At 42.2% G+C, this 25496-nt stretch overlaps 1 protein-coding gene across 19 annotated transcripts in view; it reads right to left on the reverse strand.

The window, feature by feature from the left end:
* The window catches only part of GPHN (gephyrin), a 527119-nt gene that overhangs the window by 228507 nt on the left and 273116 nt on the right, over window positions 1–25496 (reverse strand). For 18 of the 19 annotated variants that reach the window (XM_089778535.1, XM_075927413.2, XM_075927415.2 and 15 more), the window contains 2 exons: window positions 19108–19202; window positions 9915–9981 (listed from right to left, as the gene is read on the reverse strand). In XM_089778535.1, the coding sequence (XP_089634661.1) occupies window positions 9915–9981; window positions 19108–19202 (162 nt within the window). The remainder of the gene's footprint in view (window positions 1–9914; window positions 9982–19107; window positions 19203–25496) is intronic. The other variant, XM_075927426.2, reaches the window with a different exon arrangement.

Raw genomic sequence — 25496 nt, forward strand, 5'->3', positions numbered from 1 at the left:
TCCGCAATGATGCTGAGGAACTCAGTGACAAGTCTGATTGTCTTGGCTCAATGTCTAGCTTCCCTGCCCTTCTTCATATGAGGCTTGAATAGTGGCAGACATAGCAATGGTTTCGCATGTGAGCTTCCACCAGATACTTCAGACAGCTGGAATGTGGGTCGCTCACTGGCACAGGCATGCCACTAAAAGTACAGAGTATGAAGTACCGTATTGAGGAAACTGAGGCATGCACAGGCATCACAAAAATATTACAGAAAATTCCCAACTTATCACAACAGTACTTTGTGTCCATTGAAAATAATGGGTGGGTACATATCTGATTAATGAGTGTCTATGTGATTGATAGGGTGGCCACAGAGGAGAGCAGCATTGTGATGTGAGGACCACAGGAGCAGGATGGGGAGGGGAGAAGACAATGCTGCATTTGTTACAGTTGGTGCTCGTTTTCCAGTTTTCTCTAACTAGAAATACAGAAAAAAAACTCTTTTTAAAATGAAGTCTCCAATTCTGAAGAATCCAGTCAACAACAAATAGTTCGAATAATTAACATTGTGTTGTTGGTAGAAATAGGTATAATAAATATTGCCAGGAAATAAAAAATGATCACATTATACAAAATAAAAAGTAGCTTATCCTTTAGATTATGCTAGACTCTACATAGGAATCAATTTGCTAGAAAGATTAAAAAAACCTCTTAAAGGGTGTATCTGAATTACAGTTCAAACCAATTAACAGGTTTACTTCTAAGTTATTTGAAAATTAATTCTGTATTGTTAGTGCTGTAAATTAGGTGTAAATACAGATACACTACATTAAACATATACACTAAAAATAATCTTCGTGTGTGAAACTTTTGCTACTTTTTCTCCAAAACTACTATTTTTTGTAAAACAGCCTTGCAAATACCAAAGCATATAAATCTTTATTTAAATAAACTCTAAACTTCAAAAAGCAAAACAGGAGATGAGTGATAAACAAGTTGTAAGCTGACCCAAAATGAAAAGCAGGGATTCTTTGAGAAAGTACACAAAGAATTACTAACATATTTGAAAGGTAAACAGGCTGTTTTAGGAAAATAAAGACGCAAACAACAAAAACAAAACAATGTTTGGTTTGAGAATTGACAAACAAATCCCAAAAGAGAGTTCTAAATCCCACATGATTGGTAGTATTCAGTATTTGGACTGACAAATGTTAAAAACACTAGGAAGCAGAATCTCTGCTACTGTAAACTGTCATATACCCAATAACATCAGTGGACCCATAACACTTTACACTGAGGCTGTCTAGACTACATGGCTCCATCGATGGAGCCATGTAGATGAGGGCTGTAAGGCAAAGGCAAATGAAGCCGCGATTTAAATGATCGCGGCTTCATTTAAATTTACATGGCTGCCGCGCTGAGCCGACAAACAGCTGATCAGCAGTTTGTCCGCTCAGCGCGCTAGTCTGGACGCTCCCCTGCCGACATCAAAGCCCTTTGTCAGCAGCCCTGTTATTCCTCGTGGGATGAGGTTTACCGGGGCTGCCGACAAAGGGCTTTGATGTCGGCAGGGGAGCGTCCAGACTAGCGCGCTGAGCCGACAAACAGCTGATCAGCAGTTTGTCCGCTCAGCGCGGCAGCCATGTAAATTTAAATGAAGCTGTGATCATTTAAATCACGGCTTCATTTGCCTTTGCCAAAAAAACAAATCTACATGGCTCCGTCGACGGAGCCATGTAGTCTAGAGATACCCTGAATGTGTACCTCAGGGAGTGATCTGCCTCTCTGTAGCCTATACAATGACTTAGGTTTTAAGCCTAAGAATAGAGGAATATTGGAAACTAAATTTGCTAGTATGAGAAAGATAAGTTGGAGACAGAATAGAAAAGTAAGATTTAGCAAGGACATGACCCAGGGTTATTTTACCCATTATTCTTGGTTATAACTGATTTAAAGCAAGGTTCTCAGGATTGTTTTTGAGAATTGTGAATGTTTATTATAATGCTATCTATATTAATAGTATGGGAAAGACAATGGTAAAGAGCCTATAAGAAAGTGGCTGAAATACAATTATGAGAAAGAGCAGTTTACTGTTAATTAATATTATAATGGCTTATAAAAGGAGTAGTTTTGCTAAACTGCAAAAGGGTACTGTTAGATTCCAAGATTATAAGGCGGTACTTCACTTGGTTGTCAGTGGACTGACCATACTTCAATATATTATTTAATTTTTTAAGCATAAGTATAATTGTAGTACCGTATAAGTTGCAACTGCATGATTGTTTGCTTAATTAATCATTTCTTTATAATAGTTCATTGAATAATTGGAAGCATCAATTCATGATCTTTTATGACTTACATTTTCTGTAATCAAGCTAGAGGATTGAACTGGAAAACTAAGTTGGGTTTTACTGCACCCTTATCTTTAATAACTTAATGCCAACTGAGAATATTTCAACATAAAGGTTATAAAAGATTCTCTCTCTTTCTTTTGTTGAGGCCACATTAAATAAAGGAATATAGCAGGCAAAAAGTAGGAGACATTTCCTATAAATCTTGATTATAAGGCACATTGCACAAAAGTTCTCTGGACAGCATATCCTAGTATCACATATCGTTCTTTCATACACTGAATATGTTCTGAAGCCAAGTGAAATATGCAATGTGCCTTAGGAATGTAAGTGAGTAGTCGAGTACTTGCTGCCTCTGTATAAGAATCAGTGAGGGAGAACAGGAGCCGGTTCTTAGAGGAGCCGTCTTAAAAGCTGGTTTCCCCAGCACCATATCCACAGTGCCTCCTGCCCCACCCCACTGCTACCTCTATCAGATTCTAAAAAAAAATTCTAAAAAAAAATTTAGTACGGTTATTTTAATGTAACTAAAAGGGACATAACAGTTCATAAGAAAAAGCTAATGGTCATTTCATACCTCTGTAACAAACTCGTTATTTTCAGTTCATGAGGTTCCTACATCCCAGAAGTATACCTTCCAACATGGGCCTTAATAACCTATGCTGAAATTTAAGACAGCATGACTTCATAAACTATTGTAATGGGGGGCGAGAGGGGAGGAGACAAAGAAAGGTTATATCAGGTTATAAAACCACCTCCTTTATTAGATTTAACTACAATTTTTTTAAACATTTTTCAGTAGTGTGATCTTGTTCTCAAGGGTGGAGTTTCAAGGGAGCAGGGGCACAGCAGCAAGGGGAAAGTACTTGGATTCTATGCATGCCTCTCACTCCTGGCTGGTGGAGGGGACAGAGGAGGAAATCACAGAATCTAAATACTTTCCCCTCACTCCCTTATCGTTAGGGGAACAGGAAGAAAAGCAAGCCACAGCCCTGGTGTGCATGGTTGCTGCCTCCCTACTCTCTTAAAACTCTTCCCATGCTTGTTCTTTATTGCTTGCACAAATTTCACATGTTCACTAAAATAATTATTTTTAGTATGTTGTTCCTTTTCCCCATCATCCTTTGTCTATTTATTTGCCTATCTTTAAATTGTGAATAACTCAGGACAGAGATAATGCCTGCTTTTTATTTGGATAAGACATAGCACATTGAGGGACTAATGGAAATAATCTGTAAAAATAACCAGAAAAAATGCCACTCTGTCTTCCATATTTAACACATGGCATATCAAGTTTTAGAAACTAAAAAAAGATACGTTGAAAAACATTTGTTAACCATTGTTCTTCAAGTTGTGTTGCTTATGTTTATTCCAATATGTGTGTGCACGCACTGCATGCACGACTATCAGAAGACTTTACCCAAGAGGTACCTGTTGGGTTGGCTGTAGCGCCTCCTGTATTGACATCTCATGGTATCGCATATATATCCCTGCTGACCTGACTCCTGCTTCAGTTCCTTCTTGCTGAAACAATCCACCAGAGGGGAGGCAGGTGGGACATGAGCAACATAGCTCGAAGAACAACTGTTACAAAGGTAAGAAATCATTCTTTGGTTAAGCGATTGCTCATGTTCATTCCAATATGTGACTTACTAGCAGTTTGTACAGAGGAGGGAGTCAGACCTTGACTCGTTGCTGAGTTCGATAAAGCTCTGCCAACTGCTATATCATCCTGGGAGTGCTGGGTGAGGGCATAATGAGTTGTGAAGGTGTGTACTGAAGACCACATACTTGCAGATGTCTTGAATTGGGACTTGCACCAGAAAGGCCACTGATGATGCTTGTTCCTGAGTGGAATGGGCTGCGATAGGCAGGGCTGGCACCTTAGCAAAGTCATAGCAGTTTGATACATATAGTGATCCAGAATGAGAGGTGCTGTGATGTAATCAGGATGCCCTTCATGTGGTCCGCAATAGAAATAAAAACTGTGTCAACTGCCGGAATGGTTTAGTACACTCCAGATAAAAAGCAAGGTCACACCTGACATCTAAGGAGTGCAGTGCCCTTTCACTGTCCATGGCATGCAGCTTTGGGAAGAACACAGGGAGAAAAATATCCCGGTTGACATGGAAAAGTGACACTACCTTGGGCAGAAAGGTAGGATGGGGTCAAAGCTGCACCTTGTCCTTATAAATTCAGATCCCAAGGGGACAAAGGCTGTCGTAGAGCTGGTCCCAACTCTTAAAGAAGTCACTCACTATTGGGTCCCCATAGAAGGACGTTGGTCCTGACCCCAGGCGGAAGGCAGAGATAGTGGCCAGGTGCACCTTAATGGACAAGATGGTCAAACCCTGCTGCTTGCTGCTTTAAGAAAGGAAGTAGTCAAGGAGAAGAAGCAAAATGCAGGACAATGTAGCACTTTAAAGACTAACAAGATGGTTTATTAGATGATGAGCTTTCGTGGGCCAGACCCACTTCCTCAGATCAAATAGTGGAAGAAAGTAGTCACAACCATATATACCAAAGGATACAATTAAAAAAATGAACAAATATGAAAAGGACAAATCACATTGCAGAACAGGAGGGGGATGCAGGGGGGGGGGGAAGGAAGGAAGGTAAGTGTCTGCTCAAGGAGCAGAGGAACTGATGCCTGCTGAGGGGAGGAGGGGAGTGGATCCCCCAATAAGGCACCACAGAGAGAACCTCTTTCATTTAGCTAGATATGTCGCCCTGGTGGAAGGCTCGCAACTACCCATTAGAAACTCCCTGACCATCTCCAAACACTGGAGCTCAAAGGCAGTTCAGAAATGAAGCATCCACGTTGTGAGGTGGAGGGACTCTAAGTTTGGGTGGCATAGCCTGCTGAACTCCTGGATCAGCAGATCTTGCACCAGGTGTAGCATTATGGGCCTGGACACTGGAAGGGACAGGCGCATGGTGAACCAATGCTGCCTTGGCCATGCTGGTGCAATCAGAATGATGCCAGCCATACCTGATGTGGGCACAGAGGGAGATGGGCATATCTAAGAAAGTACATGCACAAGTCATATGCCCAGGAACCTCATTCAGTTCTGCTCCATCGTGAGTGGGTACCTCTGCAGTTCTGAGATGAGGTTCACCGTGGTCTAAAAACAGGATGCACTTTGTATAGACTCGAGGTGCTGTGGCTAGACCAAATAGCAACACCAAGAACTGGTAATGCCTGCCCGCCATGAGTAAATGCAGGAACTGTTTGTGTTCCAGGAGAATGGCAATGTGAAAGTGGATGTCCTTGAGATCGAGGGCATCGTACTAGTCCCCTGGATCCAGGGAAAGGCTAATGGAGGCCAGGGAGACCATATGGAACCAAAGTTTTCTTCTGAAGATGCGTTAAGTTCCTGAGGTCCAGGATAGGGCACAGACCCCTTTGGCCTTAGGAATAAGGAAGTACCAGGAATATAATCCTCTGCCTCTGAACTACTGAGGAACCTCCTCTATCACACCTAGTGACAGGAGTGCTGTCACGGTTCCCCCCCCTCTCCGCCCAAGCTCGTGTCGGGTCCCCGCTCCCTAGTTTTGGCCCCGCTCCCTAGTTTTGCTCTGGGCTTGTACCCTAAAGGGGGTTAGGTATTGGTCTACGCCAATGCATTTGGGAGAGACCAACCTACCGCCCAGCAAGCCGCAAATTTCCCCACGGTTGTGAGAGAGTCACCCGAAGTCTGGGAAGGGGAGGTCTAGGCGCCTGTCGTGGGGTTACTCACGGCCCCTCCGGGTCTGTCAGGAATGTTGCTCAAGAGGGTGATGTCTTCGGCCGTCTCGTCTTCGAGCCCAGTGTGCGTCCTGGGGTCCGGACCAGTCTTCCCCTGGTGTCTCAGTCCTTTGTCCTTCGGTGCCCTCCCTGGCCGCCTCCGCCGATTCAGCGCCTCTGGCCGCCCTGCCGCGGTGCCTCCAGCCAGCCTCCGCTCACTCAGCGCCCGCGGCCACTCTCTCCGCTGCCTGGTACCCGCAGCTGCTTGCTGGGACACCCGGACCTGCCCCGTACTCCCAGCTGGTTCCGCCACCGCCCAAGATCTCCGCAGGCTTCCACCTGCCTCCAGCGTCTGCGGCCGCTTGCCGGGACGCCTGCGCTGGCCCCGCGCTCCCAGCCTCTTCTGCCCCTGACCAGCTGGTCTGGCTGCCTTTTAAACGCGGCGCGCAGACCTGGGTGCATGCGCCACATCGCCGGGGGAGCGAGCCGGTTTCCACTCCCTTCCCCCAGCTCTCGGGGTTGTCCGCAGGAGGACCCAGGGACGGGGGTACCCAGTCACAAGTGCCCATGAGAAGGGTCTCTGAAGATGGAAAGGAAGGGGGTTGGAAGGAAGAGAGGGAATGGAAGTAGAGAGTATCCCACTTCTACTGTGCTCAGGACGCACCTGTCTGAGGCGATCTGCAACCATGCATGGTAGAAGTGGGACAAACGGTTCCCAAAGGGCGGGACAGGATCTGGAACTGGTTCTGGTACTCTGTCCTCAAGCATACCCTCAAAATTGGGACTTAGGCCCCGGGGATTAGAAGTGCCCTAGTATTCCTTTGGTATATATGGTCAAGCCAATTCTCTTCCAGAATATGATCTGAGGAAGTGGGTCCTGCCCACGAAAACTCATCACCTATTAAACCATCTTGTTAGTTTTTCCTTTTGTTTTAGAACTGCCCTGGCATTGATTGGAAGAGGACTGAGGAGGTCCCCTCCTGTTATTGTGCCGATCCCTATGGCATCCTTGGTCTTGCTTGGGAGGACTAGGGAAAAACTGGTTAGGCTGCTGCAACCTAAAGTGTCTGTGTTGTGGGGCAGGCATATGGATCCTCAAGGATTTAAGGGTGACCCTGGAGTCCTTCAAACTGTGGAGATGCGAGTTCATTTTCTCCACAAATATGCCTGAGCCACCAAAGGACTCAGGTAGGAGGCCAGGCACCTCCAACTGTGAATTATGCCTCATGGCAATCCCCATAACCAGAGTACAGGCTGACGAGTCCACTGAATCCAGGGCCCCCTGCACTGCCATCTTAGACACTGTGCGTCCCTCCTGTACCTCTGCTGTAAATTCCTGTCTTGCCTACAAGGGCAGGACCTCCTGGAATTTTGAAAGAGCATTCCAGTAATTGAAGTTATATCAGCTAAGAAGCGCCTGTTGGTATAATACCCTGAGCTGGATGTCCCCAGTGGAATACACCTTACACCCAAACAGGTCTAGTACTTTAGCCTCCTTGTTTCTGGGGGTGGGTCTCAGCTGCCGCTGTGGTTCATAGCATCCACCACCAGAGATCCTGGCTAGGGGTGGGGAAGAGGCACCATAGCCCCATTGCTGCACAAAAGTATCACCTTCTCCATCCCCTTGGCCACGGGAGCAATGGATGCGGATATCTGCCACAAGACCTTGATGGTTGTCTGGATGGTCCTAATAACAGGAAGGGCGACCTTTGCTGAATCCACAGGCAACAGGACATACAAAATGGGGTCCGCCTCTTCCACTACCTCCTCTGCCTGGAAGCTAAGGTTTTGGGTCACCCACTGACAAAAGTGCTGGTGGGCACAAGAGTCCATTGAAGGTGGGGACAGGGACATGCCCACCACCACCTCATCTGAGGCAGATGGTCCTCCACCACTTCTCCCCCCTATAGCAAGTCCTGCTGGTTTGGTGCAGGTGAGAACACCATTGGAGTTCTCAATGGGCACCTGCCACTGAGGCTGCCAAGTCTGGGCTGGCCCAGACTGTGCCTCTGGCTCCAGAGGAGGGGGGTGGCATCAAAGCTGCCACCAACAGTGCTGCTCAGACTGACGGTGCCACCAGGACAGCCCTGGAAGATAGGACCTGTCCTTGGCTCTGGTGGTATGCCCAGAGAATCCGGAAGGGCCACTGAATGGGCACCTGCCACTGAGGCTGCCAAGTCTGGGCTGGCACCGGCAAAGAGTCTTAGTGCCGAGAACGGTTCCAAAAGTGGTGTTTGTACTGAGAACTGCAGGACATATAGGACAAAATTGACAGAAGGGTCACTAGCAGATGGTAGGGCTGCTCAACTGTCATCAAGGTCGGCGCCATAAACTCAATGAGGTACCGCACAGAACTCAAAGATGTCAGGTGTAGAGGGCAAGTCCGGGTCTTCCTTCACCACCACCACAGGCTCTGGAGAATCAACTGACACCGGACTTGAGGGCCCCTGTCCTTGGTGCCGGAGTGAACAGTGCTGGGGCCAACATGCCTGACTTGGCCATGCAGACAGCCTCCAAGTCCTAAGTTGGCCTCCTGGAGAGAGAGCATTCTTGGTTGGTTGTCTTCTTCTTAGGCACCAGTGAATGGGAATGGTGCCATTTCAATGAGATCATCTAATGCACAGTGAATTGGTACCAATAGTTCTGGCACACCTCTTGACTCGGTGCTGAAGTATCCTGTACCAAGGCCAGCATGTTATGCACCGAGGGAGTGGAAGCTGTGTCATTGGGTCAAGTGCTGACTTCAGTAGCAGCAATTTACGTCTCTGACCTCTCTTGTATAGTATGGGGCTTGAAACTCCTGAAGATGTTACACCAATCTTGAAGATATTCTTCTCCAAAACATTGCAAACATTCAGCATGCAGGCCACCTGTAGTCATATGCTTCCTGCACTTAACACATTGTTTAATCCTTGGGACTACTACATGCTCCATCTCACATGCAGAAACACTAGCTATCTAACTAATTGACAGCAAATCTACACAAAAAAGACAAGAAGTCAGAAGCTCCAACATCTGTCACTCGTGTAAAGAAGGAACGGAATCAGGGGTGAGGCCGGCAGGGATATATATGCAACACTGTGAGGCACACCACAGGGGGCGCTACAGTTGACCTAATGGGCACCACTAGGGAAAAGTCTTCCAATAATCGTGCTGGTGGCATGTGTACACCCATACAATTTAAAAACTTTTTCAAGTTTATTAATACTGATTTTTTAAATTTTCTGTTTAAACAGTAGTAAATATGGGGTAAAATTCTTATTTTTATGTGAATCTTTCACTGCTGTGATAGAAACTATAATATGTAACATAATTAAGATAGTGTATTAGAATCAGGAAATGAAAACAACTTAAAATAGAAAACTGACCAAACTAATTTCACTGTCCATACTTAGTGAAATAAAAAAAAAGTATATGAAGGGTAAAAAGTAACTGAGTTTTAGAATCCTATCAACTGTAATAACTCTGAAATTCAGTAATGAAAGGAAATGATTTTTTTTGAATATATATATCTTCATAATTGCTTAAAATCGTTGCCCTCTACCCCCTGCCTTCTTCCCTCCCCTGCCTCTCCCCCATCCTGACCAAAACTGGTAGTAAGAAACAAAGGAATTTTTCATACATAAGACTGAGCTGGAGCTCTTATTTCTCCTTGAGAATCAGAATGAAGTCTCTTGTAGTTGCAGACAACAACGTGCTTGATCCTGCTTTTTGGCTATTCTGACACATATCTCCATGGATTTTTAAAAAATTGGTTGTGTAGCTAATTTTTCTGTCATGTCAAGTAATATGAAGTGTTTTTTATAGGATGCCAGCAAGCTCTAAAATTAGACTCAACATGAACATTTCTTACCTGTGACCCTTTCTTGCTGCCTGGCAGGTTAATTATGAGAGTTTTTCCTCTGATTCCACATACAGGTCTGAAAAGAAAGAGAAACAGAGGTAAATATATACAAGTGTCTTTAATGGGAAAACCCCAGCAGGAAAGGGAACTTATAACTAGTCACCACTGCTTGTCAGTTTGCACGCTCTCAAAATGCCTGGTTGTCACATTCTGATGGAAGGGTTGAATTAGGTCAGGGGGCGAGAAGTGCTCATAAGAAACATTACCAGATGCAGCATTAGGTAAGGTAGCCAATCAAATTTCCACATTTAATCACTGTAATATAAAGACACTGATTGGGCTATAGCCCTATCTGGCATAAATCTGCATAGTACAATTAACTTTACTGTTTGTCTACATCAAATAAGGATCTGGCCCACTTGGTATTTGCTCAACCTCTTTGGTTTGTGTACAACCTGAGTAATAGTGCCAGAAAATTATTTTTACTAGGAGCTAAATATAAAAATAGGTCACTCCAACTTCCACTTGTCCTACTGTATTTTTATTACAGCATAAGAAAATAACAAAAGGAAGTAATAATTCTCATATTCAAAAATGTAATCAGGATGCCAGGTAATACAGCAACCTGGATAGAATGGTATCATATTTCAAACCTAAAGGGCAATTTTCAACTCTTATTCTTCCCATGAGTCTGCCTTGCACTCCCCAGAGGTGCATACTGCAGTGAAAAGGCCAAGATGAAGTGATAATTTGTAGCAGAGAATTTGAGATGAGAGTTTATCTCATCAGCATGCAAGATCAAAAAATGAATAATAATGCTATTGCCAAGCAGTTATGTAGATGACTTCACATTTTCAAAGAGCTTCACTACTTTAACCATTTATTCCTTCTAGCACAATAGGCTATACTATATCTCCATTTTACAGATGGGGAAAAAAGAGAAGAGTTTTTAAGTGATTTACAAAAAGACAAAGCAGGAGTTGGTTTCAGGACATTGGAATCAGCCCAGATACAGCTCTCAATCCAGTTACTCAGACAACATCTCTACTATACAATACAAAATATGATACATCTCATATATACTATGTTTATATTCCTAGGCCACATTGGGTATATCTTACACAGCATTCTAATCCTGGGTCTGTGGTACCAGCACTGTGGATTTGGTATTTTCAAGCCCATGCTTAAGAATTCACACTGAATTTTAAAATCTGGGTTTATAATTGCTGGATCTGAGTCTCACAATTGTGCTAATGCATTTATAGTGCACTATGCAGACCTTCTGACTTGCATCTGCAACTGCAGCAGCCACGGACAGGCGATTCTCACCTGGCCCAAGCTGCTGCGATGAGAGAGGGCTGGGATTGTCCTCACCCCTAGGAAGCCTGAATACTCCACCCTTCATCCTCAGCCCCACCACACAACAATGATTTAAATGAAGAGAAACAAAACTTATTTGGGTTAAGGACCCAAGCAATGTCAGGTAAACCTCCTAGTATTCTCTAATTTTAGATTATATTGTTTACAAATTACATTTATAATATTTCTTGATGTGCAAAATATTATTTTTTCAGGTACACAGCAGGCTTGTGATTGGTCATATAAGCCATATAGTATTGTTTCTCTTTTCTAACTGAAAAATTGAATTTTGGTATAAATGCTTTCAAAAAGTAAATCTAAGTGGGTGTTCAATGGTGTGAACCTAAAATTCACTTTCTACAGAAATCCAAACTACAGGTTGAACCTCTCTAGATCAACATCCTTGGGACTCAATCAGTGCTGAATCAGAATTTGCAGAACCATGGGAGGTCAATATTGTCTAGCAGCATTGCGAACACTTCTACTGCTTACTGGGCTCCAGGAAGATACTTAGGGACAAAAAACAGCACAGAACACTGAGAACCAGGACTGGTGGCTGTAAATAAACTTTAATGGGATCATAGGAAACTTAGCCACAGCCATGATAAGTGAACATTCAGTTAACTAAAATCATGCTGGACTATGGATGTTGCCGTATCAGAGTGTGCCATAGTAGAGCAAAATTATTTTGCAAGAAAGACTGCAGAAAACAAAGACAAAAGAACATGAAAATAGCAAAAGCCAACTCGTAAAAAAAATAGTAGGTGAATTTTACTGACTGACTGGAAGACTTACCCAGTGTTGCCCAGGTCCTGTAAGGCAGGGGGCTGGTGGTGGTGGTGGTGAGGGGAGGCAGGAGTCAGGGCAGGTCCTTGGGAATGTGGGAAGCTCAGGGCAGGAAGCTGAGGGTTTGGAGGGTGTGGGAGTCAGAGATGGGGGATGAGGATGGGCGCAAAGCAGGGGTGTGTGAAGAAGTCAGGGCAGGGGGGTTGGAAGAAGGGGGAGCTCAAAGGAGGGAGTGAGGAGCTCAGGACAGGGGTAGAGGGATGGCCACGAGCTTCTCTCTGGTAGTGGTGGGGAGGCAGGAGCATGCACCCCACCTGCTGGCTTCTTCTCTGAGCACACTCTGCCTACAGGCTTGTCTCCAGGGCAGAAGGAGTGGGTCTTGGGCTAGGCAGCCCTCAGTGCCACCCGTAGAGCACTGTGTGGTGCTCCAGCAGCAATTTAAATGGCCTGAGGCTCTGGCTGCTGCAGTAGCAGCAACGGTGGCCAGGAGCTCTGGGCCTTCTTGTATCACTGGGAGCTGGGGCAGTTTAGCCGCCCCCTTCAGAGGCCTTGTCCTTATATAATCACTACTGTAATTCTGAATCAGGATAGCTCTTATGTGTTGTTCTGAATATGGATATTTTCTTGAATCAGGGCCAAAAGGAGGAGTTTGCCTGCTCTTTTTAGTAAAATATATTTTTAAGAATACAATTGTTAGATGCTGCCATGGAGTGAGAAGAGTACCTCCCAATCTGATACAGAGAACTGAACACATTTTAAGAAAAAATTCTGTGTGTTGTGGGAGTTAGTACACACAGATGTAAGTAAGGCGTCAAATTACAAGTAAATGAAAAGGCAAACCACAGAAAAAGAGGAAGGGAAAAATGTGTTTCTTGCTGGGAAATTACTGAACTTTTAGATTCTAGGACCATATCTGGTTTGTAAGGGAAGGAATTTTGTAAGGGAGGGAATTTCCCCGGCTTTCTTCCTACATAAATAATTCACAGTCTTAATGGTACTTAGAGATTGTACTGCATTTTTCTGGCAGGATTACAAATTTCCTAGTGACAGATGTCAAAATATTCAGCATTAAAGGTCACAGAGGCTTTTCAAAGTCTAAAAATGACCCTTTCATATCACTGATAACTTGAGCCACAGAGAACACAAGTCTTGCCTTCAAATGTGAAGTTCAAATGTGTTGTTTCTTACCATCTCTGTAATACCTCTTGAATTAGCATATTTCAAGTACAATGATTGCTCAGTTTAGAAATTTCTTGCAAGGGAACTGAGTTACTAGATACCTTGCAAAGATGAAAATGCCAAATTGTGCACTTGACAATGTGAACTGCATGTTCAATAACTAAAGATGATTATGTTTCCTCCCTTGTCCCTTTTTCCTCCCTGGTCTGTCACAGGAAATGGCACTGCATGAAAAATGAAGATTACATTGTGCATTTAAAATTACAGCATTGCCAACTCCTGCATTTTTTCATGCGTAACATGGATGGGACTGGAACAACAACAGTAGAAACCACAACTTAACTGTGGGCGCTCTGTTAATCAGCTGGGCAGCACTAGAATCTCTCCTAAGCAACAGCCCAAGTGCTCCACTTAAGACTGGAGTGAAGCCAGTCTTAAAGTAAGCGAGAAAATCCAGATCTCCTTGAGCAGTGATTCTCAACCTGCTGCCCAATCACATTTGTGGTCCATATGACCTCAGGGTCATAAAGGTTGTATATATATATTATGTGGATGCAGCTCACAATACATAGAGAACTGCATAAATAGCCTATAGTGATAAATTGGTTGAGAACCAATGAACTATAGAATACGAGTACTCTGATTGTCTGTGCCACCTGCTCACCTCTGAGGCAAAACACCAAATCAGAACAACTGCTCCTCATCCCCTGGATTTCTTCTCCTTCCTTCCCTTTCCTCCCCCTGAGCAGCCCAAAGCCATTTTCACAGCAAGGGAGAGGGGACAAGAGAGCTAAAGAGCCATATAGCTCAAGGAGGCTTTGTTCCCTCCTCTCTCCATTCCCTCCTACAAGCAATTGGGACAGGAGAGCTCCCCTGTTCCTTCCTGCTACCCCAACCCTAGGAAGGAGCAGAAAGGGAAGAAGCATATTTGAATATGCCCCTTTCAGCCTGGAATGGGAGGGGAAGGAGACACCACTGAAGACCCTCCAGGATAAAGAGACCCATGAGACACAGTGCAGGAGAGGCAGGGTTTGAACTGGTGCAAATGAAAAAGTTACAATTTACACTGCTTTGCAAGGGACAACATGTCCTTGCCTGTAATTTGATTAGTTTGCACGTGAAAAATTTGCTAGTTCAAAAGCATTACTGCTAGTTTATGCAACTATTTAAAATTCATGCCATATGTTGAGCCAGAACTTTTTGTTTTCATATATAATATTGGAAAGAGAGAAAGAAAGAGACAAAAAAATGTAGCTGCTACTGTTTGGTTAAAACTGGGCTTTTACAATAGAATTTTCTTATATTTACTTCCCCCGTGATATCTGTCTTCACTTTTAAGGAAGAGTTCCTGGTATCTTAGGAAGGGTCTACAACAGCAGTAGGTTTTAGAGGGCTTCCAAACAATAAGCTATACATCACAACCTGGCAAGGCCCGAGAGGGATACAATGTATATCAAAACTCCATATCATGTAGGAAATTTAAATTGTTGTAGTCTCATTCCTTTAGTGCGCATACATGTTTCTACAACCTCAATTTCATGATTCTTTAATTATTATTTAAATAATTTCAACATTAAAAGTCAGATGATCAACAATGCCAACCTTTCAAGTTCTAAAGCCGACTAAAGAAGCAGGCACCAAGAACTGTAGTGGACTGTATTGGTGAGAACTGGAACAGCATCCTTTAGCTTAAAGTTTAGGCTGCCAAGTGTCGCTTCTAGTTAGTGAAGCCAAAACTGGACATCTGCTCAGCCTGAAGTCCTGAGCTGCTCAAAACTTCTAGTGAGAGCGTGAAAAATGATTAAAAGTGCTCCAAAATTGCAGGACCACAAAAATATTGTGATAGTTGGCAACTTCGAAGCACACCAAATTTGTATGGATTCTTGGTTGTTTGGGGGTAATTTGTAAGTAATATCCCCTAATGAAGCACATTTGAACTGTAGCAGTAGGATACTTGCTACCTTCAGTTGCATGAGAAAATAGCAAATTGTCCCCCACACCCTATCCCCCAAAAGAGAGACACACTCAAGAGGAGATGCCCTGATACTTGGATTAGAATCTTCTAGTGATAGAGGAAAGGGATAGGTGAAGAAAAAAAAAAAACAGTCCCAGGGATGGATTAGAAGCTGTAGGGAAGGGAGAGACAAACCAGATGAGAGCCATGGAGGTCAGGGACTAGCTGGTGGAGAATGAGAACAAAAAAAACAGAAACAAAAAAATCATGGTGGGGAGAATTGTGATTGCTTGAGCAAAGAGACTGGGAGTAGGATGAGAAGTCAAGAGTAGTGGGGACTGGGAACAGTGTATGTATCTAGCCAATAATGCTTAGTGATTGGCTATTCTCAACTATAATCTAGACGTTAAGTATATCTTTTCCCCAGCTAAATTACTGACAAGCACAGGAGATCTATAGCCGCAACACAACACATGCTTATGGCACCATTGATACTGACACTGGTGACTGAGCCTCAATGTGTGGCAGTACAGAGGTGGAGGCTGAGTCCCAGCGCAAAACAGCAGATGTCAATCTCAGTGGTTTTGTGGACAGTAACAGAGTTGATGGTACCAGGGAACATGAATCCAGAGCTCACACTCTATCTTTGATACCTAAGCAATTCTGAGAGAAGGCTTTGATCAGAGCTGACAATGGTTTGAGAACTTCTTGCTGGAAAAGGAGCTCTTTCTAGCGCCCTAAGCCCAAGCTAGAATTATGTCTATGTTGCTCTGTGCCAACCTTCCAAGATCAGAGGGAGGTATACAATACTGTTACTAAGACAGAAAATTCCTGTTGGAAGAGTTGAAGTAAAAATGGCCATAGACCCTTGGAGATAGCAGAATGGAAGATTCTAGACTAAAACAATGGGAAGAGCACACTGAATGGCAAGGGGCTTCAAGACTAAATCCTTGATTTGGAAGGAGAGAGATGAGGGTTCTGAGCCACTGAGGTGATGACTGGAGGCCTGATACCCACAGGGATGCCCTTCAGCAAACCACGGAGGGGACTAACCCTAGAACTGACACAAGGCATCTGAAATTGGGCACCTTTATGTTAAAAGAACAGGGTGTGGGTTTTTTCTGTAAAGCAATATTAACAGAAAACTGTAGATGAATTTCAGGGGGGAAACTCTGCAAAATCTAATATGACTACAAGTAATATGATCTCAGCATAAAACATTTTATGAAAAATATTTTTGGATTTCAACATTCCTTATAGTGTGCTGGAGAACCAAACCCAATAATGGTAGGGCATGAGAATCAGAGAGTGAAACTGACTAGATCCAAAGTAAAATTAAATAGTTTCACAATCCAAGCAGAGCCAAAGAGAGAATACATCACATTATAGAAAATAACCTTGATTTTTAAAATTAATAGTCTTAACAATCCCATGTATCCTTAGTAATTTTAAACAAAGAATATAATTCCTATATTGACATTAGTCCAGGGGCTTGTAAAATTCAGTGCACAGTTTCAAATTTTTACTTTTAAAAATAAAAGCTAAGATTCTCATATAGTTTATGATTTCAGGAAAAAGAGATTAGTGAAAAACAAAACTGCAAGACTTGAAATAGAACATCAAGAGCTGCTAATAGTTTATTTAAATATGCAATTAAACAACTGAAGGTAGGCCTATAAAATGAGAAGCTTCAGTGGTAGACTTTTACACAGAAACAGCAAGTTACGCATGGATCTTCTACTTGGCAGCTTACTATGGTCCTCATGTATGGATATGGAAAAAAAAGAATTAATTCTACTAATCTTTTCCATGAGACAACTACAACATAATAATCATACCTTACATTTATATGGCAATTCAAAGTGTTCTAAACAGAAATAATTTTGTATGTTATGTAAATGCAGTCAAATCTAGGTGGACTACAGAAGCCACTTAACCATAACACAATAGCTTATAAAAGAACATAAAGAATAATACTACAGCCAGTTGGAATGAAACAGAATTATTTTGAATTAGCCAGAACATGAAGTTAATCAGTTATAGAAAAGTGCCATGTAATTATTTACAAAAATAATGAGCCTCTTGACTTCATGTCTTGTTCAAAAGATGGCATCTTAACAACACAGTGTTTCATAGAATAATGCTGGAGCTTTTGTGTAGCATTAACACACAAGAAAATTACCTACTGAATCACTAATACAATTGTCTGTAGCACTTAGGATTTCCTGAGACTTGATAGTATACATGGCCTGGAGTTCATCATGTAGCTGGGAACTAGAAGGACTAAGAGAAGTCATTTGCTGCCATCAAAGGTTGGTGTGCCTTTTGGCAGGTTGGTGGCATCAGTGCCTGTAACCAGTATCACCAACCAAACCAAAGTTAGAGGAAGGGAAAGTATAGAAGTGTACCAGCTGTATGAACGTTCTATTAATGTTTCAGAAAAGGTCTAATTTCAAAGGCCTTTATAATACATCTATTTTTCGACATAATTTGAAATACTTGAAAGATTAATGTCCCAGCCAGTTTCCTATTTGTCTGTCAATTTCTGTATTTAGTGCTTGAATTGAGGGGGAGAAGCTGGAATTGGCAAGAGAAAAGAGAACTGGTAAACTCTTTTACACAATGAAGTACAATATCTTTGAGACACCGAGGGATGGATGATGTTAAGGGACATTGTCTCCTTTTCCATTCTATGTACACAGAAGATAGGACAGTATGATGCATTCTCTGTAATGAACATTGAGCATTATATCCTTAGTTTTAGCCACGTTGTCCAGATGACACATCAAAGCCTAATCAGCTGTGCAAAGTGATCTCCACTGCAATCTCACGTTAGTGGTCAGATCTGACAAAGGAGCTAAATTATCCCCTTCGTCCACTGCATTCTGTATGTGCTACAGAAAAGCAGCAAATTCTTTCTGCCTACATTCTACAAATATACACAACAGTATAGAAGAGCATATCAGATAAAGAAATGAAAATATTGGGTACACTGGACAGAATCTAATAATGCTTTTCAGACAGCCACAATGGGATAAAGGTTTAAATGCGAACTGTCAGATCACTTGGGCCCTCACAATTTCAGGCATCTGAGTAAGAATTATCCTCAGATTTTAAAATCACTTTATTATTCACAGTTACAATACTTGTTTTATCCATCAATGTAATTGAGAATTAAATAAAATAAAAACCATAGTAGTCATTCTTTCTGAGTTATCTTAAAATATTTTTGCTTTGGTGTTTCAGACATATAAACGCAATCACATATTAATTAACAAAAGTTTATTGATTCTACGAAAGCTCTGTCATTATAGAAAAAGATCTATCACGATGCTGAGGACCACAAGAGAACAATGGGAAAACCCATGTTTGCATATCTACCCTAAAAAGAAACATAGGATTGGGGGAGAAGTAGTTGTTTGAAGGAAAACACCAATGGGGACAAGAAAATCAAGCATCAGATAGTAAATTCCAAAATTCAACAGTTAAAACTAAGTTCAGTAGTAAAAACTAAGCACATGTGACTGTGCCACTTTTAACTTTCTATATTTTCATACAGACGCCCTTTGCTTATTATGCTGGAACAGATTGTATCATCAAAATATTACCCTTACATTTATCATACTAAAGGAAGTGCTCATTAGTGAATTGTAACTGCATTGGGTTGGAATCAAGCTGCTGTTTAACACAATTTGGGACAGGATGTACTGGAGGATAGATTATCTAGTAGAAACTGCGGGGAAATTTAAAGAGGCAGAAAGCAACTACCTATCTGGAATTGTGAATTTGGCCACCTATCTGGGATTGAGACCCCCATTCTTAAGAAATGTGTCAAGCATCAGTTCGTTTCTCTGCAGTCATTCCACCACCTTGAATATTTCTAGGGAAATAGTTCACTCTGTATTTTGTTGGTAACATTCTTACCTAGAGAGCATGCCCAGAGGAGTAACATTAAGTGATCCCATCAGCATTGCCAGGGCCATCCCTGGGGCCTCTCGTTCTATTACTTCTTTAGTGGCCTGTAATCAAAGATTAAACAGCAGACTGAGTGAAAACAACAAAAAGAAATGGAAAGGAAATGTGAAACTAGCTAAAGTTTGTATAAGAACATTCCCCCTTTTTAAAAATGTGATCAGCATGAAAGTTTCAGCTGTGAATGTTGCAAACTCATAGCAGACATTCAGCTTTCCTGAGGTCTTCCCCTCTTGCAACATAGAAGATGCCCATGACAGGATTCTGAAACTCAGCCCCTAAAAATATTTTCTTGCATGTGTAAAGAAAACAAACATAACATGGAAAATATAAAATCACTGTTAGGTTTAGTGTAACAAATTGTTAAGAAAATACTGAAAGCCTTGTGCTCTGGGACTTTTCTGTCTGCAGGGACTACAAAGTGTCACTGCATGAATAACGAGAATTTCCTCCATCAGGAATTAAACAGCATTTGGCAACTAAGCAAGAAGAAGAATTGTAAATGCCCCATCATTTTCATCATGTGAATTTTCCTGTTGCCTTTTTTTCCTCTTAGGGGAATAGGAGGGGAAAATATAAAGCAATCTGAGCAGCAGCAAGGGAAAGAACCTGCTAAATGAAGCCCATGCAGTAGACAAACAGGAAAAATAGTGAAAATGAAAATGTTAATGGCCAGGGAATGACAAAGAGCTGCAGCCTTCTCTATCTATTACATCAGCAAAGTGGTGGTTCCAAACAAGCCACTGGCCTTTGTTTACAGAAAGCCCATATATGCATTAGGAGGCCAGTGGTACAGTTATAAAATTTTCACAGTTTTTCCCATGGGTATGAAGTTATTTAAGGGATGTGCATACTATTCTGCTGCCACTTCATAACACAGGATTTGTCAAACAGAATTAGATGTATCAATTCTATCGCTAACATCTAGTACTGGCCAATACCCAACACTTCTAAGGAAAATTAAACTCCTTTCTCCCATTCTTTATAATACACTTGATCAGTGGACCCCAACGCGGTGCCTGCGGGCGCCATGGCACCAATCGGGGCATTTATGTGCGCTCACCGAAACATCTGGGCTGCCCCCCCCAGCGCGCGGCACATGCGTGATGCTGGCCTCGGGCGCAGGGGCGGCTCCTGCCCCAGGCGCACGGCACATGCGTTCTGCCAGCCCCGGGCTCAGGGCATGTGGGCGGCCCCTACCCCCGGCGCGCAACACGTGCGCAGTGCTGGCGCAGGGCACGTGGGCGGCCTCTGCCCCGGGCACACGGTACATGCTTGGTGCCAGCCCAGGGAATGTGGGCTGCCCCTCCCCCAGGCACGCGTCACATGTGTGGTGCCGGCCCGGGCTCAGGGCGCGTGGGTGGCCCCTACCCCCGGCGTGCAGCACATGCATGGTGCCGGCCCTGGGCTCAGGGCACGTAGGTGGCCCCCACTCCTGGGTGTATGGCGCGTGCGTGATCCCACCCCTAGAAGCACGGCGCGTGAGTGGCCCCGCCCCCGGACGCCCAGCAGCCACAAAAGGTTGGGGACCACTGCACTTGATCAATACTGAAAATGTTAGATGTGGGGGATAAAAACCTCCTGAACCTTGCAGAGACCAGTTTATGTGCTGAATCATGATAAAAGACTGCCCTTTTCTTAAACCATAAATAACTATGAATGTTACCAACTTTCATAAAATGATCAAACACTTTTTAAAAAATTCAATCAAACTTCTTTGTGAAGTGATCAGTAGAAGAAACAAAGAAGCAAGAAACTCCTTGTTTATACGGTCATTGTCAATATGCTAAATATTCTTTGCATAATATTTTGCAGTTCGACACATTGAAAGAGTTAAGAAAAAAATAATATGTAAAGGATTGTATGGAACTAATCTATTACATATATTCAGCATGTTTAATTCAGTATGTTCTTTGGGGTCTGCTACTTCTAAGTCTCAGTGTGCCAACCATTGTGGTATTTGGTATTAATTTTTAAGCCCTGCTCTTGGAATCATATGATTTTATGAGCATTTCATTTAAAAAAGTTATTTTAGTTTTCACGGTTCCAGATGAAACATAGGGAAACACAAGTTCTACTGCATTGTGTCTAACCCTTGAGCAGCTGTGTAAAAGGGTTGTGAAATAACTACTGCAACTACAATCTCTTCTGCAAGTCAAAAAATACAGATTCAAATTCTTACAATTACAGGAACTAGATTTTATATACAGAGTTCACCAGTTCTAAAAAGAAAACAGGAAATGGAGAGAACATTACTGATATTAGCATTTTGTACATCTCAACAAAAGATCTCAAAGCACTTTGAAAACATTAATTATTCCTGTCTCATATTACCCACAGAGATAAGCATATCCCCCATTTTACATATAGGAAAAATGAACACAGACAAGTTAAGTGACTTGCCTAAAGTCACAAAGTGAACCAGCGGCAGATCCAGGAATCAAATCTCTCTAAATCCCATAAGAGAATACATTACAGGGCACATCAATAAAAAATTAATGCACCTACTATATATTTCTTAAGCTTTCTAAATAGGCATTGACACTAGCAACATCTTCTAGAGATAAATATTATACCAACAAACATAAGATATAACCACAAAGAAAATACTCCAATCTTTCATCAAAACACAAACTTGTATGTCCACTCCTGGAAACTAGACGCTTAGGCTTATGCTAAATCAAAAAATCTGAATACAGTACATTTCCCTTCAGCTCATGCATATAGTGAATGTTGTACAATGTCTGCCATCTTTCCTTCAGAAACAGAAAAGGCAGAAAAATGAAGCTTCGTGTCTTCATTGCTGCAAAAAGGAAATGAGAAGACAGAAGCTGAAAACTGAAACAAAGCTCAGATCTCTATGCTGAACAAGATGTTCTACCAAAAAAATATAATTTTAAATCAAATCAAGTATCAATCAAACACTGAAAATCTGAAAGATTTGGTGTGTTTTACAATATAGAAGAAATATACATTACAGGTATTGATGTTACAAGTTACTGAAAGTACAGCGTGGTAAAATGAAGAAAGTAGGCACTCTACTGACGTGTGTACAAGAGTATATAAAAACCACATATGCTCATATTTAATTATGTGTACACGTGCCTTTTAACTTCAGATAATAAATATTTTCTAAGCTTGAAAATTAGTTATAAAGAAAATTTATATATTGAGATTCCTTTTCTTTGCCCTTCAGCAGAGTGACACTTGGAAGATATCATTAGTTAGTGTTCTAAAGAGACTTCAAAGACTGTGCAAGATACAAAAGAGCATCGCAAACAATGACCTTGAAGTCCAGGAAGTCCTTCAGTGAAATTCAAGCACATTCTTTAATGTCATAAGAAAAATTATTTTGACAAAAGTTACTGCTAGCAGGCAAATTGAATATTAAATATGCAGTGTCTCTACACAATGGCAAAATCAGAAAGGGAAAAAGTCCAGATAAACAATCTGACCCCTTGTACAAGCCACTAAAAATACCACAATCTACTATTATAGGCAGGGTGCAAAAGGCTGGCAGTGGCCAGAGCCAGGGACCCTTTAAATTGCTACTGGAGCCCAGGTTGATGCAGGCCAAGCAGCACTGAAGGGCTGGCTGGGGGAGGCTAGACCCCACAGCCCCTTCCTTCAGCAACCTAGAGTTGCCCTCCCTATATATTGTCCAGGCACCTCACAATTCTGTCAGCAGCCTTGATTACAGGCATATTTCTGCTAACAGAAGAACACTGCCTGTTCTCACAATATAGCTAAATGGATTTAATGAAAATGGCTGCTACTAACTAACATTCCTTGCAGTGCCATCTGCTGTTTCAGCCACTTGAGACTCCACCCTTGGGATGTCTTTAAATAATGCACTGTACAAATCAGTGAGCAAGAACTGCAATTTTCCAAGACTGAGATATGTGCAAGTCAAGTAGTTATACATGACTCAAATAATGATCTGCGATTGTCACAGATGAACACAAAATAGTCTGCAAACAATATGCTGTTATTTTCAACTGGTTATTTTTATTACAGAGCTTTTATCCACCTTTCCTAAACCCTCTTCTGTGGACTAGGACAGGAGGAATGTCAATATAATATTTGCATCTGTGTCCACCACAGGAGCTGTCAGGCAGATACAGTTACTCTCCTGCATACAAATAATTAACAAAATAATATGACTCTGCATCTTGATATTGCACCACTACTCTTGGAGGCGCAGTGAGGCAGTAGAAGTCCGCTTGATAAATTGCTTTACATAATTTTCATTATGATGCCCTGAAAAGATCAGTAACCAAATATTAGTTCTAATGAAGCCCATCTTCTATTTTACATCACAATTTACATTTTCTCATTTTAACCTGACAGGACTGAAGAGCACTACTTTTGGAATAATCCGCAGGAGGAAGAACACAAAGATACTAATTTTTCTAGTGTAAGTGTATCCGTAGTACAGCAACATCCAGAAAAAATGCAGTGGCACGGGCTCTAAGCTACTAACGTAGATGAACCTGAGTATTTTTTACAATGTCAGAATTGCCAACCAACTACCATAGTTTTATTGTGTCTTTCAATATTTACTTTTTTGAAATTTTAGTATAATATATTCTCATGACTGCAGGCATGAAATTCAGAACGCTAATGTCTCTTATTACTTTCATTGTAGCTGAGCCTCAGCCAAGGCTGTTTCTTTAGTTCTCTATCCATGGAAGTGAGCATGCTTCTTATGTTCACAGGGGGGCTTCTGGAGTTGCCACAGTGCCACGGACACTCACTGGAAGACGGAGGAGCGGGTGAGGTGCTCACCTGAGGAGACAGGTGCAGCTTCAGCAGATCTGCTGGTCTCAGTTCTGATTGTGCAGGTGGGCACATAACCTCCTCCATCAGACATTTACAGAGGTGAAGTTCTCCAGCATCACAAGTCCAACCAAGGCAGGAACATGTGGCAGATGGACCAGCAGGAGACAATGCGGACAATGTAGAGACAATAATGGTGCTTGTCACTCAGGGTATGTCTACACTGCATTCCTCTTTCGAGAGAGGAATGCAAATGCAGCCGAGCGAAATTGTAAATGAAGCGCGGATTTGAATTTCCCGAGCTTCATTTAGATAATTGCAGGCAGCAATGAGATTTAAGGGTTATTTCAATAGAAGGGTTTTTTCTTGAAATAACTACTTCTAAATGGGGTTTTTTAATCTCGAAATAGGGTAGTTTGAAAAAGCGGCCGGCCGCGATTATGCAAATGAAGATGGGAAATTCAAATCTGCACTTCATTTGCAATTTCACTTGGCTGCATTTGCATTCCTATCTAGAAAGAGGAATGCAGTGTAGACATACGCTCACAGAAAAGCTCACAGGTTTTGAAGCTGGCTTGTCAGGGCATATTGTCCTGGAGTTCAGGAACGAGAGGTGGATCTCACTATTAGGGGAAGAAGTCCTCGGGAGGAGTCTCACTAAGAATGCAGGAAAGCCAACTATACACACAACTAAAACACAAGTAAACTATATACAATAAATAGGAACAGGTGAGTTCTCTTAGCAACCTAAGAACTCTGAGAAACAGGGGTTCTGTCTCTAACCATGCAGCAGTAAGAAGGAACTGGAGCAGCGTTGATTTGCATAGCCTTGGACACAATATGATGCACGACACACATGTGGATCAATGGGCATTACTACAAACAGTTCCAGCTCCAGTACACATCTATGGTTGGGATCCATATGGGAATCATCACTTGAAGAAAAATTGAAAGGAAACAATGTAATGTGGGCTTTAGGGAGGATTGTGACCTATCTTAAATTTTACAAAACAGTTCCAAAATTGTAGTGACTGTCACATCCCATGAGGCTGTTAACCAGGAATGTTAAAGTTCCAATTTTGAGTGACAGAAGCCTCACAGGGATTTAGACCCTGATAGGCCAGCATAAAGCTGGCAGAAGGCCTGCGATGAGCTTGAATTAAGGAATATATAGGGGGCAAACCTTGAGTGTTTGAGACAGGAGGCTCTGGATAGCTTCACTTGCAGACAGGTCTAACTGCAGTACCTGCCACTGACTGAAAACATTTGAGGAGTTGAGTTTGTTCATTCCCGGCTTTCATGTAATAACAACAGTGGCATTTCCCTGGGGAGGACAGTGGCAGGATGAGGGAATAAAAAGGAATGCAGAATAGCATAGGGACTTCATTCACAGAGCTAGCAAACTGAGGCCTTCAGTAGCATTACATCTTTACTTCTTTTTAAAGTTTTGAAAATCGCTGTCAAAAACAAAAGTTAGTAAATTTGCATAAAATGTTCATAACAGGATGCAAGTCTCCTTAATTTTTTCCCCTGAAATATGACAATGCTAGGTCCACAGGAGA

Source organism: Pelodiscus sinensis, chromosome 5 (genome assembly GCF_052426305.1).
Source record: "Pelodiscus sinensis isolate ZL-2025 chromosome 5, ASM5242630v1, whole genome shotgun sequence".
NCBI lineage: Eukaryota > Metazoa > Chordata > Testudines > Trionychidae > Pelodiscus > Pelodiscus sinensis.